Raw genomic sequence first — 18759 nt, 5'->3', positions numbered from 1 at the left:
AGTCTTAAAACTCAGACTTCTTACAACAGAATTACCTTTAGATCTTCCTCTCTCTGCAGGACTTTTGGCTTTCACATTGGTCTTCCTGAAAGTTTCTTTTGGTGTTTTCTTTTCATTAACTGGATAAGACTGTTTTGGGAGTGAAGTGGGTTTCCCATACCCAGAACTTCTAACCACCCCATGGGGACCATATGAAGATTTCTTTTTATGTAAAGATGCTGGACTTCTGATATTCTTGGGTAACACTGGTTTAGTGGTCATTGATTCTGATCTTTCATTCTTAAAGGAATAAGGTGGGAGAGCCTGTAATAGAGCACAATTATTGAAAACAGGTTTTAGGCTCTAGTGTAATCTGAAGGTAGCTTTCACTACTAAAAAAACCCAAAGAACCAGTCACCAGAATTACACAGCTGTAAGGCTCAGGGTGACAGGAAGCATAGCTTTTAACCAAATTAACAGCATGTCATTTTGCAGAAATTTATTACTTCAGAAGTGCACTTAGCTCAAGTATTTTGTACTAGCTCCATTTCATTGTCCTGAGGTACTACATTACAGGATCTTTAGCTTCCCAAAGCAGGTAGCTTGTGACTAAAGGCTCATCAGAGTGAACACAGACACCCAGTGATGGAGAGAGGAAGAATGGCAGGCAGAGGAACCTTATCAAACTTGATCAAAACCAGAACACACAACCCTGAATACTGCCAAATGTGAAAGCTTAGCCTGTTTGTCCTGGTGGGAATTCCACCAGGATGAATCAACCAACCAACCTCTCTTCCTGCAATGCCTTACAGACAGAAGCAGGGATGGCATAATGGAGTGTGGAGCTAATTCAGGGGATGGAAGGAGAAGAGAAATTGGAGATGCAGGGAGAAGACTTGAGATCATGTAAATCTTGTTATGGATTGTGAGAATGTGAGAATTGTGAGAATGTGCAGTATTACAGGATGTTTAGGAAATGGATAAAACTTAAGTAAAGGGAGAGATAAAGGTGGATCAAATAGGAACAAGTGTGAGAAACAGAGGGACAATAGGATTAAAACTGGTGACATGACCAGGTTGCTGGTCAGTACATCTGTCTAAGCCTACACTGATCATTGCAGTCTTTCCTATATTCTTTTTTAACTGTACTGCTAACTCTGCTCTCTGTAGATATGCTCTCTACTCTGACCCTGGGTGTGTTTATCCATGTTGCTCCTATGGGAACAAGTGACTCTGGGGACATAGAACTGCAGCAGCCTTGCATACATTAGGTTTGGACAGGAAGAATCCTAGTGGTCCCCATGTCCACTGGATTTGCCTACCTTAACAATAGCAATGGTAACATGAGTGTTTCAAAAAAAACAGCAACAGCCTCTCAATTTCTAAGCATAGAGCATAACCAAATGACAGGCAGTCTAAAATATATAAATTTTAAATATATTTCCATTTAATTAAAATCTGGTTGGTATTACTTACTTGTTCAGTTTTGCTGTCTTGTGAAAGCAGGGAGTCTTGTACTGTTTTTTCTCCTAGTATGTCAGGCTGCACTTCACTGGTCTGAATTTCTCTCTCAGTTACTCTTTGGAAGCTACAGTCGTTCACAGCTGTCTGCAGAAAGTTGCTCTTTCCTCTGTTAAATTTGTCAAGTAAGTTTGTCTCCCAAAGTATATTATTCTGGTGCTCTTCAAAGGGTGAGTGGCTGATAAGGTCATTTGCAGTGCTGTCTACCAGTTTCACAGGACTACAAGAGAAAGGAAGAAAAGTCATATGTAACAGGACTTTCTTCTTTTGATTTTCTATCACTCTGGAAAAAGCAGGCCGTTTTACTTCTAGGCTGTAAAGACTGCTGCAGTGTTAAAGAGCCACTAGATTTCTTCTAAGAACAACTTTGCAGATTTAGTTAAACAGATAAATATGGGCTTGATGGATGGACCACTCAGTGGATTAAGAACTGGCTTGATGGCCACACCCAAAGAGTGGCTGTCAATGGGTCCATGTCCAAGGAGGGCAGTGACAAGTGGAGTCCCTCAGGATCAGTACTGGGTCGGGTCTTGTTTAACATCTTTGTCAGTGACAGGGATGGTGGCATTGAGTGCACCCTCGGCAAGTTCCCTGATGACCCCAACCTGTGTGCGCAGGTGACACACTGGAGGGAAGGGATGCCATCCAGAGGGACCTTGACAGGCTGGAGAGGTGGGCCCATGGCAACCACATGAAGTTCAAAAAGACCCAAGTGCAAGGTCCTGCACCTGGGTCAGGGCAATCCCAAGCACTGATACAGGGTGGGCAGTGCCTGGCTTGAGAGCAGCCCTGAGGAAAAGGACTTGGGAGTGCTGGTGGATGAGAAGTTCAACGTGAGCCATCAGTGTACACCTGCAGCCCAGAAAGCCAACCAGATCCTGGGCTGCATCAAGAGAAGTGTGGCCAGCAGGTCCAGGGGGGGTGATTCTCCCTCTCTACTCAGCTCTCATGAGACCCCACCTGGAGTACTGAATCCAGTTCTGGAGCCCCTGCTACAAGAAGGACATGGATGTGCTGGAGTGTGTCCAGAGAAGGGCCATGAGGATGATCAGAGGGCTGGAGCACCTCTCCTATGGAGACAGGCGAGAGAGTTGGGGTTATTCAGTATGGAGAGGAGAAGGCTCTGAGGAGAGCTTATTGTAGCCTTCCAGTATCCGAAGGGGGGCTACAAGAAAGTTGATGAGGGACTTTTTAGGGTGTCAGGCAGTGATAGGACCAGGGTGAATGGATTCAAACTAGAGGAGAGCAGATTTAGTTTGGATGTTAAGAAGTTCTTCAACATGAGGGTGGTGAGACACTTGGAACAGGTTGCCCAGAGAGGTGGTGGAAGCCCCATCCCTGGAAGTTTTTAAGGCCAGGCTGGACAGGGCTCTGAGCAACCTGATCAAGTGGGAGGTTCCCTGGCCATGGAGGGGCTGGAACTGTATGGTCTTACAGGTCCCTTCCAACCCTGAGAATTCTATGATTCTATGATTCACTCCCATGCTGTGGAAGAAGAGCCATTTCCCACCAGTGACTGTTCTTGTGGAAGTACCAAATTTGGATGCAAGATGAACACCTGCAAGCATGAAATTAATGCTAATAAAACAGTGAATAGTAATTTCTGCTGTGTGAAGCTTCATGATAAGCTCCCAAATCTCTTGCAATGTATAAGCTGTTTCTGACAGCCTTTGCTTTCTGATCTAGATCCAACAGTTGGAGCAAACCAGGAGGAGGCATGGAGCACAAGTTAGTAAGAAATACAAGATTAAGCAGCATAAGTGAACTTGATCTTTAGATTATGGAGACTGGAAAGTTATGATAGGATGTGGGCTGAAATCCATGTATGGGGAGGGGAAAGAGCAGACGATGGAGAAAGGAGAGATGCCTGATGTGGTAGCTGTAAGCATGCAGAACACTCCTTCAAATGATGTGGCAAACATTACTGCTTAACACTCAAACAAAATTTGGGAATGCCTTGTCTAAACCAATTAACCCTGTATATTCATTTTACAATCCAATGCAAATACCATACCAATGCAGACAATGAACTTTCATTATTTAATTAGGCAAAAAGACAGATGAGTTATTTCACAAGCAGCTAATGCACTTAAGTTATTACAATTTTTTACATGCTTTCTGAAATAAATACCTGTCAGGCTCCACATCAACACTTCTGATATCACATGAGTGTCCTTTAATTGGTTTCATCAATTCATCCATTGTAGGTAAGTCTGGTTAGTGGAATATGAAAAAAAAACAAACACATCACAAACAAACAAAAAATAACAACTTAGAAAAAGTATTTGTAAAAAGGTCAACATTTCAAAATGTTTCATAAATGGGATATTAAAAGATGTTTCTAGTCCACTCATTTCACATGCTTATACAATACATGCCTGCCTTTAAGGTTTTTACCTGATTCAATAGTTGACATGTTTTTTGAATAGATGTCATTATTTTGTGAAACACCTTGTATGAGGCATTCTGAGATCACCACTGCAGAATTGTGCAATTTCTGTTCATCAGTGTCACCCAAAGACTGATCAATGTGGTGGTAAGCTTGGTGTAATGCTTCTATGTCACTAGCAGTTTGTTCATAGGAAGTGCCTGTGAAAAAACACAGGCTGGTAAGAGACATGACAGGATTTTCTGTTTTCAGAGACAACCCACTGGAGCCTATGTCTCAGTTACTAACTTGGTCTACTAAGTGGTGAGAACAGGGACTTCAGTTATGAAAAAAAAATACTTTAAAATCTTATTTTAACAATAAAATTAAACAGTTGCAAAGTTACTTAGTATATACTAAATAGTCTCAACTAGTTTGCAGGTCTCTCCACCTTTCCCACATCAGTACTAAAACTAACAGTTCAGTTATATTTTAGAATTGTGTTCATTGCTGTCAAAGAAGAATGTTGGCTATAATGAATAACCAAAGAGATGATACTTAAAATCAAATTGCAATGTCAAAGGCAGCTTTAAAATAACCAAGTGTCAAAAGGTGTTTCTTTAGCAGAAGTATGACTTTTTTCCTGAAATACTTCCTCTTCATTTCAAGATACGTTACTAAGAGCCAAGGGCTTCCTGATCACTAATAACCCAAAAACAAATTAAAGGATCAGACCCATCTACTCTACTCAAGTAAGACTTTGGGGTTTGAGTTCTGTTGTGTGGGTTTGTTGTTTTTTGTTTGGTTGGTTGTTTTTTTAAGACATCCTTACCTGCTTCATTCATTGCAGTTCCACTGACTTCAGGCAGGTAATGTTCATCTGGAGCTACATCTGATGTTTCAACAGCCTTTTGAAGTTCTGGAGTTGAATCTTGTGAATCAAGTAATACAACTAAAACCAAGAAGATAATTTAAAAAAAAAAAAAATCTCCAAATTCTCTTGAGTATATCAAATCTTATACTGATGTACTAAACGTGCAAAAAATGCTACCTAGATTATTCTAATGCCATTAATGGTAAACTGATTAACTCTGAATGTGTTAAAATCTGAGTCCTGACTTGATTTAATAAAATAAAAAAATACACTGATGATCACTTGGAAGTGCTAACATGTAGATTTTTTTTTAACCATTTTGGTTCAACAGGATCTTAGTAGAACTTAATGTAATCTGTATTGAAAAATCTGAAATCTATAGAAAATCAGAATAGTAAAAATCAGGTAAGAAAGTTTCAAAAAGTTACATAAAGTATCCTCCTACTCATCAAATTTTACCTTTAGCCAGCATGCCAGTGTTTGCTTCTTCCTAACAAAAGTAAAGAAAAAAAATTACTTTTTGAAGTAATTTTAAAGGGATGAAGTTCGAAAGTTGGTCCAAAACGCAAGAAAACTTTTTAAAACTTAGAACTAAGCAGTTCTTTGTGCTCCAAAAATATGCACTTCCCTATAACACTCCTTAGAATGCCAAAAGGTCTTCAACACACTGTATTCTATAAACCATCTTACAAGTGAGTGGTAACTAAATGGTGCTCTGCATAAATGGAGTATTTTTCTACCTTCCTGCTTCTCTTGTATTGTAATTTGAGAAAAGAAAATAATGTAACAATAAGTATGTTACATTCTATTTGTTCTCTTCAAACATTTATTAGAAATATTACTCTAATAAACTTACTTCAAAAGAATTAAATCTCCCCCCATGTTTATCTATTACAGATGAATGCATAGTGCTCTATACACACCTTTCATTGTAAAAGAAATAAAAATACCAGAACATGTGTTCCAGGAAACCACCTGATGTGCTCTACTACATGTGCCCCACATCAAAAGACCTGAATAAGCTCAACAATAGCAACATTCCCAAAGCTCAAGCAGTAAAGAGTTTGAATTGAGGTTTTTGGGGCTGAGATTTTTTTTGGCTGAGGCTGAGGCTCCAACCTGAACTCATCATTTGTGGACTCCCATCTGCAGTTCTTAATTCCAATGAGGAACAAGCCTGTGAAGAACTTAGTATTAAGTGATTTATCATAAGAAAATGTATATCCTTAATAGAACAATAGAATCCCAGGTTCACTGTATTCTTTTTTTTCAGACAATACCTACTATATAAATGTTTACTACATTTACAGTCATATATTGCAGAGCTTTCATAATTCAAATAAGTAATATAAATATTTGGTAATTTATACCTGTTCTTGAGGATTTAAATCAACTCCTGGCATGATGTTTTGATCCTCCTGACTTCCCTCAGTTTTAACAGCAGAATTAGCATCTGCTTCTTCTTCAAAATCTTCACTGTAGCTGCCTGGAGTAAAATAAATACCAAATACAATGAATATTCAAAGAAGACAAACCAGTAAGGACAAGCTATTTCTTTTCCCCAATCTCTCATCTAAGAAGAGCTGCTGCCACTATTACTCCTTTCAGAAAGGCAACAGAAAGGTTTAAAAACTGGATGTGCTACTGAAAGTGCAGTAAAAACAATGCATACTATCTCTAAATTCAAATGAAGTTTGTCTTATGATCAGACATATTTTTCCTCTGTGTCTCCAGGGTTCAGGGTGTACTTGAATTTGACCCATTTTAGTCAATTTCTTTCTCTCACTTAAGGGTGAAATGATACAATTTCCCCCCTAGCAGACAAAGTATTCTTTACACCCCCTTGACAACTCCAGGAGTTTTTAGGCTCAAAATCTACAATTTGGCTTCCTCTGACCAGCTCTGGTGGCATAAGAGCCACTCTCAAGAGCAAGCATTATTTAAAACCACAAGTGTGTCAAAGGATGAATTTTACAAGCAAGCCAAACACTTTTCCTTACCTAGATCCTGCCACAAGTTCTGATTCCTTGTTTCCCACTCAGCTCCTGTGGCTACACCCTTCAGTGCTTGAGCTGTCTGTAATGCTTAAATCTACAAGCACTGCAAAACACTGGTTTATGATGTGTCCTTTCTGTGTTTTGTCACCAATACAACAGACTCATATGTGAAAACTACATTATGAAAACCACTATTTCAGCATTCTCTTTGGTTTTAGACCATGAGAAGTCTGATCAGCTGAAAATAGCTTTCTCATACTGGCTTAAGACCTACACAGTGCTATTTCTGCACATGTATGACCCACTATATTGGCAGCTATTTCACAAAGGAAAAGTTTGGCAGAGACAAAACCTAACCACACACAACAAACAGGTCATTCCAGGAATTCCATAAAAATTGTTTTCCCCCAAATCCTAAGTGTCAGTTTCATAAAACTGACTGTAACAATCAGGTAATTTAAATTGTTTTGCTAGGGAAAAGGTTAAAAAATTCTTGTGGCATTTCCACTGATCTGTTGCAGTCTACAAGAGTAAACAAGCTTTCAGGGAGAAAAGATTTCCTGTGGTAAGGTTTATACAAAGATTCTTCAAGTTTGGGAAATTGAAGCCTGACGTTAGGACCTCTCAAAAATTCAGCTAAATATAAAAATTTGAAAATACAATCTGTTGTTCAAATCACAGAAATACATTTTATCACATGCTAGCAATGAAGAGTGAAATGCAGAGTGATGGAAATAAAAGAGAAGCAAGATTGAAAGAGTGTAGCATGGAAATCAGGTGGGAGTAATACTGCAGATTACAGGGATCAAACTCAGGCACAAAAGACAATACAAAAATACAACTGACAGTTAAGACACCAGACTATCTCAAACATTAATACATATTTCAACATCAGTCATTTTTTCTTTATTTTTTTCATTGATAGTGGGTTGGTTTGTTTGTTTTTTCTGTTTGTCTTTCAGAACACAATAGATTAAAAATGAACCTCAAAGAGAAAAAACCCAAAACAATTAAACAAACAAAAGCACAAATCCAAAAGCAAACACCTAAAATCCTCTGAATAAAAGCTGCAGAGTCATAATGCCAAGGCAGCCTAAAAGGCTGATGTTAGAACTACAGATAAATGAAGATCATCTGTATGAAAATCACATAACCTTTCACATAAATAAAACCTTTACTCATAAAAGTCAGGGTGATATAGGAATAGAAATTCAATGGCTTAAATATTACTCAGAACAAAAAACTTTCAGTGAGGATGCTGGACTGTCTTGTGAATCTGAAGCCCAGAGAGAGCCAAGTTTTCTGACCAGCTCCAAAGGCAGCACAGAGCACAGAGCAAGCTCTGAGGCTGCAGTACAGTTTCCTCTTTTCAGACCTTTAAATTACATCCCCCAATAAACAAGATACTACACTACCCTCTGACATCCTGCTATGATGTTTTCTGAAGACTTTGCATTTGAACTGGCACACTAATCAACAGCTTTTATTTCTGTTATTCTGCTTAATGAGGTTCTTGCAATTCTCAGAATACACACTGCAACAAAAAGGAAGAATTTTCAAACAAATGGTTTAGAAAGATGGTATTACCAGATTTCTCTTCATGTGCAGATTCCTCTTCTCCTCTTTCAGTTTCTTCATTTCTGAGAAACAAAATGAAAATTTAATGTGGCCACTTCCCACAATTTTACTTCCTTCTTGAATAATAAATAAATACATTTTTTCCAACTCCAAACTTTGATATTTCTTACAATTAGCAATAACATTTAAAACCTGATTTTGTCCATCATATCAAAGCATAGGTAAGAAAGTTGGATGTCAATTATTAAAAAAATATTTTTGTTTTCACAACTATCCATTGATAAAATTCTCAATCTAACTCTTAAAATTACTCCCTTTCTGCATTCCCTCCAACATCTACATAAGCTTCTAAAATTGCTATCATCAGTTTTGCTTCCTGTTCTGACATTCTTGTTTGCATCAACAACACAAAATAATCCTTCTTTTTTTTTTCCTCTATTACAGTGAACTTGAAATTTGTCCTTACCTAAAACTCTCCAGAATTCTGACCCTCCAACTGTTTTCACCTTGGAAGTTTGCTTTGCACTCAGCATTTTTAGCAATAGCAGCCTAAATAGCCCCTTCACCTGTTCCTCTCACATTTGTTTGAACTTATTTTCATGTAACTGATTATAAATGGATTGCCTTAGTCTGTGAAGATTTTGTATTTTTCCTCTAGATTTATTTGTAACACAATGTCTAAGGGAACACAGAATCTCTCCTGATCTACTTCCCTGTTATTATCAGTTATTAACTTTTTATTTAATTACACCTTGAAATTAAGAATGTTAAATGAACTTTAAAATATTGAGTTATGGACAAGTCTTTGGGTAGCGTTGTCCACTCATCAACAAGTCATGTTCTCACCCTATTTTTAAATTCCTTTTATTTGCTGAGGTCATTTCTGTCCTTGTCTTCAAAAAAACCCAAAAAACCAAAAAAACCTAAACCAAAAAACCCCAAGACCAAAACAATCACAACTAACATACAAAACATTGAATTAAATAATATGGAATCTTGTTCCATAAAATCTCAGTGGCCATGGTATGCAGATATTCAAGTCTCATGCACCTACTAATATAGTTCACAACTTTTTTTCTTTTTAAATTACCGTACAAATGGTGCTAATAATACAGAATCATTGGAATCCAGCTCTTTATTCAGTTTTGAATAATCAACAGCAGAGGAAGCTTCACGTTCAAGTTTGGCAAAGAAGATCTCTTTTTCTTCTTCTTCTTCCAAGGTATCCAGTCCAAGTCCCACGATGCTTTGGTTAAGCCCAGAAGCTAAAACTGAATCTAAATTTCAAAACAAATAATAAACAGTGTCTGTGTTGTAGGTCCACATATAACAGTCATATTAGTACACAGCAACTATAGACAAGGCTCACAAAATATTAACACTACCAAACAATCACAAGCCAGTACTAGGGGACTTCAGCTCACAAGGTGCAGCTGACTTGCAATGAAATAAGAAAAACAGTTTGTAATAATACTTCATGTAGACCTAGCTAACTTCATGAAATGGCTGCAGTCACAGTTCTCACCATTTGTCTCCAGGCTGTCTCTACTTAAGGAGACAGCAACCTCATTACTTTTCTCAAGCTGCATCTTTTCCACATGCACACTGTCATCAGCTTCCCCCACAGGCTGCGAAGTGTTCTGTATCTTCACAAAGCTTCTATTGGCTCCAAGCATTCCTAGGAAAAAAAGTTGCAATATTCTTGACCACCAGCTAAAAGCTATTTGTATGACACTTGAGTCTATTAGTTATCTTGCAGAACCACCAATTTTAAGAACATGTCACAACTGCAAAGAAACTCAGTCTCAGACTGCATTAATCTAACTTCAATTTCTATTAAAAGATACATTAATCTTGTTGCATTACAGTGAATTGGTCTATTATACATATTTTCTTCCCATCCACTGTATATTTCCATACATAAACCTATAGTTCAGCACTGGGAAAATAAAACAACTGTAAACAAATTCACTTACTGCAACATTATTTATGGATGACAATCACATACACAAGCTCTGTACAGAAATTAACATTTCTTTGTTAAGAGCCTATGAATTTTGTTTGATCTACTATCCACAGATGTTTGAAAATTGCAGCCTTTGCCCTAGCAGCTCTTTTTCATTTGTTGCAAAGTAAATCCTTTGAAGGAAAAAAATAGTAACCAAAGTTACTTGAAGGTCACTGATGCACAACCAGTTGTTCCATTCTGTAGGTTTATGCAGCTACAACGTGAAGCTGGCTCTTCTGGATCTAATTTCATTGCTATGGGGGTTCTACACTACCTTACCAACTTTATGTGTGAATTATACTCCTGGACAGAATGGTGTCATGTCAACTTCTTTATGGAAAACTAAAACCCAAATATTGTAATATATTAATCTTTAAAAAGCAGTACCAAGTCCCTTCTGCCTGCCCCTAACACGTGTGCATTTATACCTAAATTCTAGAGGTTCTCTTAGGATAAATACTAGCAGAAAAGCTGCTTATGCATTTTAGCTAATGACATGTTAAATGACTTAACAGTTCTCACAGAAGAGAACAGAAACTACATTCCAGCATAAACCTCTAGTTGGTAAAATAAACTCAGAATTTTTTGTTCTCTTTGGCCAAACTATATTTAGGCTGTAGCTATGTCCTTGTACTGAACATACCAGGAGGAGTGAATACACTGACAACAGCTCATTTCCTCCTGCTAGCAGAATGCAGGATGTGAGTACATCAATAACCCTTCAGATCAAGAACACCAAACCAGTCTTCCACTCGCCCATCAAGTCCTTCATTTCTTGGCTGTTAACTCTGTCCTCTATACAGGCCCAACCAAACCCCTTTTAGGAAATGCCATACTTGCCTATATCATGACAGTGGAGAATCCTTTCCCTTCACTACTGAAGGACCCCTCACCCAGGGTGAGGCAGGCTGGGGAAAAAGTCTGAATGCCTTTTCCTTCCCTTCTAGGCAGCACTTAGAACATGTGCTGTGATGACAAGAACCCTCCCATTAAGAAGCAGAACAGGTATTTTTCCTGAGTTCAGTGACAAAGTGCTCTTGCACATTTTATGGGAAGGCTACATCCATAAGACTCTACATCTTGGAAATAATTTCCATATTCTTCTATCTGTCCTCAGCTCTGTCCTCAATACTGAGCTCTGAATGGCTTGCCTTGCACACAACAAATAAATGTCAGAGACACTGACTAAAAGTCAAGCTCCCCACAAATACAAAGTTAGTGCCTAAATTATGCTACCACACTGAAAAATATAAAAATGGAAAGCTTAAAGTGCTGAACAGAAGTGAAAAAGTATGAATAGTCCATTTCTCTGCTAGCTAAATGCAGTAATTTAAAAGTAATTTACCCAGATAACACTCTATTCATATAGTTATCAAGACAGCAAAAAGGAATCTGCAAGCTGGGTCACAAGGTTTTTGCTGATCTTTACATAAGCCATAATCTTACCTCACCTCCAATACCCACTCTATTTTTTCACTAAAAATATGGTAGCAGAATCAAAGGGTCACTGTCCTTCCATGTAAGGTTTACAAGAAAGGAGATGTGAATATACTTCAGTAAAAAGACAATTAGAATATTTGACAGAATAAATTTTAGAAAAAAACCCCAAATGTTTTCCTGAGTTGTTTTATTTAAATAATCTCAAACTGAATAAACTCAATGAACTTTCTGAACACTCTACGTTGATTGTAAAGGCTTCATGGGATTTATGTAAGCTATCCCAATATTTTTTCAGTATTTTGCCCACTCAAACCAATTGAAAGCTTTTTTAAAAAAACACCTCCTATAATGATATGAAATTACATTTTCAGTGTTTTGTAGCCACTGAGTCTTGCAACTCATCCACTCCCAATTCCCAGACACCCTCCCCCCCCCCAGATCACAAGGATACTGCCATTGCTAAATGAGGCAAAAATGTGGTTTTTACACAACCATACAACCAGCAAAACCTGAACTCTGAGAAACCTATTGCACTTGGAAAAAAACAACAACTTGGATGGGTTTCAAAGTGGCTTTTCACTGGGCTTTTTGTTGTTTAAACAGTGCTACTGATTTACTGGAAGCTGGTGGGGGGCAGTATTTGTTACTTTTCATACAAACTTCTGGAAGCAGCAAGAAGCACCCTTATCTTCCCATGCAATATTTCATAAGACTAATGATATATAGTCCTGCTATGTGAAATTAATTAAGATAAAAACTTGAGTTTCACTTTAAAATATTTCTAGACACCACAGTTGTGGAGAAAAGTTTAAAAAAACAAACACAAAGGACTCAAACCTACAGTCAATGACAAACACCTATTTAAAAAGTAAATAATTTTCTCCTTAATCTGACCGAGACTGTAGGAATTAAGTCATTTTACCTTTTTAATGTCATATAAAATACAGTAAATTTGTTACCCTCAGAACTGTCTGGACTGTCAGGAGTGAGGCTTCCTTCTTCTTTGTTAAAGTATGCATCTTTCTTATCCTTATGAAATTTTTCCAGCATTTTGAATTTAGACAAAGCCTTGCTGCGAGATGCACTGGAAGGAGGTTTAGGGGGATCTACTTCTACGTGTACACAAACATTTTTAAGTTTTTATACAAAATGGACAGGGAATAAAGAGAAAAGTAAGATGTGAGAATTCAAAGTAGCACTTCTGAAAATGTAATGCAGTTCAGCTACTTGTTGACTGAATTATCTGTAAATTTCTAGTTATAAGTATTAACTTAAAGTTTTATTTATAACTTCTGAGAATAAAACTTTTTTCCCTTGTTTATTTTTAAAAAAAGACAAATTCCTTCTTGCTCCACATACATTTTTCATTCAAATACACTGTTCTAGGAGCTCAATATATCACCTGAAAACAAAGAAAACTAGTGGAACTACTTCAACAATAAAGGAAGTTTTATACTACAAGTTTTAAAGAAAGCATCTCAATTGGTTCAAAGAAAAGTGGAGAAACAGAATGCAAATTACTATTTTGTTTATCAGTGTCAGGCACAACAACTGTTGTTTGCTCAAACCCTTGTGAGGACTTGTTTAGCAGCAAAAAAACCCAAATACCTTCCATTTGCACCAGTAGAATTAGATTTTAGAGAAGACAACCCATGCTGAAAACTGGGCTCTCTCATAATACTTAGATGACAGTTGCAGCACAAAATTTATAGATCTTAGGCTAGCTAGACTTTTACTTGTTCAAATTGCCAGGGTGATGCAGGATTCTAAATTGGCTAATTCAGAGATAACTTGTAAGTTACATGTTGTTTGAATTTACCTTGACACAAGGGAGAGCAAGACTAGTCAAGGGGATCAAGCCAAATAATTCTGCTATCCAGAAAAAGGCTTATGGGGATACGTGAGCAGAACACAACTCAGAAAGATCCAAGCTGACTAAAGGAAGCTGGTGAGTGAATGGCAGATGCAGTGAAAAAAGAGAAATGCTATGACATCCATTCTGATACACTGCATGGGTCTTCCATTGCCTCAACTGATGTCTGTGTCCACTAGTGAGACATCACTTCTCAAGATTTATATTTATATTCTCCCATGTTTCCTAAGAAAATGAGAATTGTTGACAGCATGCCTTCCATTGTAAATAGTGCAAACACCTGGTATCTTTCACAACACTAATTTGAAATTACTGCTAAAATCCTACTGCTGCTCAAATTTCAAATATTAAGCCTAATTAAATAGATTCAGTTTTTGTGTTTCTCTCCCAGATCGAGATGCTTTATACCTGTTCTATGCAAACAGGGAACCACATATGCTCTAGAAAGCTAACATAGGAGAATGTTCTATAGGCTCCACAGTAGATCACCAACATGATCTAAAGACCAAGTGCCAAACATTTCCTTGTCATGGCTCTCCAAAATATTATTATCTGTTTGAATTTAACACCAAATCTGCATTTAAACTAGTACATACAAGATAATTACTTTTGTAACCATTAAATATTGTTTAGAGTTTCTCTTCAGATCATACAAAAGTGACTCCACTGAAAAGGCTGAATCTGAAGTTATACTGAATAAAATAATTCTGCAGCTTCAACCATCTGGTTCATTCATTATTACACCAACTCCACTATTTCCATTCCAGAGTCACATGCACTGGGTCAGCAGAGGGAAAAGAATCAGATAAATAGAAAATAAATAGAATACTTCTCTGACTGTAGTTTTTGAACTTAAACAAATAGAACAGTGAATATTAATTTTTTGGCTTACATGCAATACAATCTGTCCTAATATATCACTATAGGTTGTAATGTATGGTGCAACCACAAGTGAGCAAAAGCTTACACAGTTATTAGAGGGTTTTTTTGGAAATAACAAATGAAGTAAGTGGCAGCTTGCTTTCAATGAGAATACCATGGTCAAACTGAAATTTTGCAAAGGATTTTCTACAGGACACACACTAGTAACACAAGGCTTAAATTGAAGAAATTTAACAAAACATATTTAACCAAATACCAGACTGGGACTCTGAACGAGGACTCTTTTGTTCACTGTATTCCACTATTTCTGCATCGCTTTCCATAATTTTCTTCTCTTTTCTCAGCTTAACAAATCTTGTTTGAAAATCTTGAAAAGTAAGACAAACAGCATGAACAGAGAGGCAAGCAAGGCAGGACAGGAATTGTTATTATCTGATTTCTTTCTATAATTTACATGACAAAAGCTAATAGAAAGGACATTAGTCAGAGGTAGGTCTTTAACCTGTGAAATATGGAAGACAGTATCTTGAATCATAATTCACACATTTCACTTTAAAGCTGAAGAACAAAGAGTTCAAATGTGCCTACAATAATTAGTTATTTAAAATGAACTTTATACTTCTCAGCCAAGTGAACAGAAATAGTATACACTGTTTATTATTACCCTACAAAACCAAGAGAACACAGGCTATTATTTTAAATCTCTGTGTGTATCCTGGAATTTTTGCAACAAGATGTCTTGGTAAAAAAAAAAATCAGACAATTAAATGTCTAGCATGTATTTTGTTTTCCAGTCATCTGTCTTTGTCTTTCAAGAAAGCATGATATAGATACTGAAGTAGCTCAAAATAAACCCCTCAAACTGGAACCAAGCTACCATCTCAGTGCATTACTTGAGCTAATTAGCCAGACACTGTTAATGTAACAGTGTCACTATACAGTGCCAGCCAAACACATGGAGTCATACATATGGAGCACATATTTGTACTGCAGTGCCACACAGTGGGTGGACGTAAGATTTTTAGATGTAACATTAGTTTGATTCACTTTAAAAATAATAATTCTATTAGCTGACAGCCTGTTAACAAAGCCCTGTCTCCAACCAACATGGAGGCTCAAGTCTAAAAGAATACACAAGGATCTCCACAAAATTTCAAGGAAAGGCAATGTTTTCAGTAATTAAATAGAGCTTATTTCCACATTTGTTACAATTGCAGCAACACTATTATTTTTTTCCATACAACAATTATTTTGCTATTTAGGGCACATTTATTAACCTTACAAAAAGGTTAAAAAAGCCAACACCTTTTCAATCTTGCTGTGCAGTAACTTATATTGCAAAGCTGCTGTGCATTATTAATGCATGTGAGCATATACTCCACAACATACACGTGCTGCACAATATTAGACCTAGCAAAATTGTGCTTGACAAAGTATTTGGAAGCATGCAAGACAAAGAGGGAGAGACACACACAGGGAAAGAGGAGAAGTTCTTCTGAATGTCTTCCTGTTAAAGGACAATCCTTTTTTAAGAGAGACCTTAAATGGTTTATCAAAAGTTATCTTTTTATTTTATACATCAATAAACTACACATGAAGTGTGTCTCAGTTCCAATAGATTCACTTCTAGTTAAACTAGCTGATAAAATATTCAAGGTTGGTAGAATTGGTTTGAATGGGAACATCTTCATATAATCAGATTATTTCTTCTGATTCTGCTTTGCTTTGCACTTAGCCCATACAAGCACTGTTCTCTTAAACTGTAATCACCCTGTCTTTCAATTACCTATTTCAGTGTTTTTTGGTTTAAGTAGCATGAGAAGTGTCAAACTGCTTTATGGGTTGCCTCAAACATCTCAGAAAAAAACACAGGATGCTGAACTTCTAAAATCACCTGGAAATTTTGTTTGATAGTATGTAGAAAAATGAAGTCATGCTAACCCCTTAATTCTCACACTCTGTGCAACAAGAACCCTCTGTCCTTCATTTTTTGAAAAGTTGCATGGGAGTATCATAAGGAGATATCATAATAACTCATAAATACCTGATACGTAGCTGCATTGATTGCCTGATATGAAATCATTCATATCCATCTGAGTTTTCCAGCAGCATCTTAAAAGGCCAGAGACAGATAAGCAGCCCAGACACCAAGTGTCAGTTATACCTAAATGGAACAACTGCTGACTAAGATTTGACTACTACCAGCTGTATCTTAACCCTGTCACGTGAAAAACTGAGGGATGGAACTTTCTGTTAAGCTCCAGATGTAAATTAAACATTTCATGAAAACAAGAAGCCAGTTACTACAATAAGAGGCAGTCACCCTATGGAAACTACTTGTAGGCTTTATTACCCAGCAAAAAACCAAGAAGAAATGCAAAAATAGAGGTAGAAAGCTTTCAAATAATAATAATATATTTTCTTCCAAAACTATGTGACCAAGTCAATACTGACCTACCCATCATGTCATCTCAGCCCTTTTCCCCTTGAGCCATGGCTCTTCAAAAGGGAAATACTGAGAATACTGACAGACACACATCTTTGAATCAGCTGCTGTTGCAAAGTTTTTCTGTGCTTCCCTAACCTACTACAAATGCTGCAATTAGCTTAAGATTACACAAATTAGTCTTTACCTCTCCAGTTTGGAAACTATCTATTTATCTTGCACTAATCTATAAAAAGTGCAAGGAACTGTTTGGTTACAAAACACCTACAAACACTTCAGCAAAAATTTTTAAGTTACATTTTCTAACTATCTTACTATTTATAATGTATGTACTCTTAACAAGTTTTATTAACTTGTAAGAATAACAGAAAACTTGCTTACAGCCTGAATACAATCCCTTTTAAACAAATACAATTACATTTGAGTTTTATACTTAACAAACTTGCATTGTAATGTTCTAAAGCAATTGAGTGGCAGCAACATAATCTGAAAACACATGAAGTATGAGAAAGAACTAGCCTGACCCCCTGTGGCCAAAAAAATTGTAAATCTACATTATTTACCACCATCATCCAAATCTTCTTCAGACATCCACCACGGCACTGAATCCTTTTTCTTTGTTTCTTTTTTTCTGGGCTGTCCCAATGACTCAAGAATGCTGGGTTTTTTCTTTGAATTTCCAATTGAATCATCTGAAAGAGACTGAGTGAATTGCATACAAGATTAAAGACAGCTTTTACATTTTCACGTTGTTTAACTGTCTTTCAGCCATTCAATTCTAGACTTCCAAGTTCAGATGCCTCCATGCTCCCCACTGCTTGCTCTTTTTGTATATGCAGGACAAAGTTGAGTAAGAGACAATAATTATATTCATATGGCATAATACTGCATATTATAGCCCAATGCCAAAGTTCAGACATGTTAAAAGTTAACTGCTTAGTAAATATCTAGTAGTAAATACTAGTATTTAATAAATACTAGTAGTAACTTACTAGTGTTAAATACTTAGTAAATATGCTTAGTAAACAGCATAATCAGCTCTCTTCCAATTAGTTACAATCCTGTAAGAACCAAAATCCTAACTATAACCCTAAAGATAATGAATTAAAGCAGAAACAGCGTGGCCTTGCTCTTGCTTTGTACATAAACAATTTATAAATATTCTAAAAATAAAGCTTCACAAGCAGCATTCTAGCCCTTAGCAAATCAGATTTCAGGAATGTATTTTGCACTTTATGTTAATGGAAAAAGTAGACAAGCTACAGCTATTCCCAGTCAACTGTGTATAAAGTTTTCATGTGTCACTCACCCATCTTGATTTTGACTGCTAGCTTAAATCAATGGAGGAAAAAGATTTTAAGTATGAAGCAAATTAAGTTACTGCAGAGTAATAGGGAAGAAAACACCTACAGACACTTCATGAGACAAGAGCACTTTTTTGACGTGATGCAGGTATTTGTTTAAAAAAAACAAACACCTAATCCCTGTTTCTTACCTTTCCATAGCTCACAGAAGGCTCAGAACCACAATAAGCTGTCCAGATATTGAACAAGGAAATATATCTTTTAGTTAATGCACTGTAACCTTACATGCTATGTATTCTTTGTGCTTAAACTCGGTAAACATTGGGTCAAAGGGAGTGCCACACTTCTAATTTGTATCTAATTCTTTAGCCATAACTGTTGAAACTTAGTGTCATAAAGAGTCTTAAAGAATGTATGAATGTTTGAATGTATGAATTGAATGTATGAATGTTTGTTATGCCATGAGGCATAACAAACAATTCACATATG

The 18759-nt window shown here is 36.7% G+C and overlaps 1 protein-coding gene across 1 annotated transcript in view; it reads right to left on the bottom strand.

Annotated features, from left to right (window-relative positions):
- The window catches only part of CEP162 (centrosomal protein 162), a 48424-nt gene that overhangs the window by 24058 nt on the left and 5607 nt on the right, over window positions 1-18759 (bottom strand). Inside the window, exons 3-15 of the mRNA XM_071741410.1 lie at window positions 17530-17668; window positions 14777-14887; window positions 12725-12877; window positions 9843-9995; window positions 9408-9594; window positions 8327-8379; window positions 6113-6228; window positions 5202-5232; window positions 4701-4820; window positions 3898-4089; window positions 3632-3713; window positions 1456-1720; window positions 36-303 (exon numbers count right to left, since the gene is read on the bottom strand). Coding sequence (XP_071597511.1) covers window positions 36-303; window positions 1456-1720; window positions 3632-3713; window positions 3898-4089; window positions 4701-4820; window positions 5202-5232; window positions 6113-6228; window positions 8327-8379; window positions 9408-9594; window positions 9843-9995; window positions 12725-12877; window positions 14777-14887; window positions 17530-17668 — 1870 coding nt within the window. The remainder of the gene's footprint in view (window positions 1-35; window positions 304-1455; window positions 1721-3631; window positions 3714-3897; window positions 4090-4700; window positions 4821-5201; window positions 5233-6112; window positions 6229-8326; window positions 8380-9407; window positions 9595-9842; window positions 9996-12724; window positions 12878-14776; window positions 14888-17529; window positions 17669-18759) is intronic.

This window comes from Heliangelus exortis, chromosome 3, assembly GCF_036169615.1.
Source record: "Heliangelus exortis chromosome 3, bHelExo1.hap1, whole genome shotgun sequence".
NCBI classification, from domain to species: domain Eukaryota; kingdom Metazoa; phylum Chordata; class Aves; order Apodiformes; family Trochilidae; genus Heliangelus; species Heliangelus exortis.
This window is presented reverse-complemented; position numbering and strand designations above follow the sequence as displayed.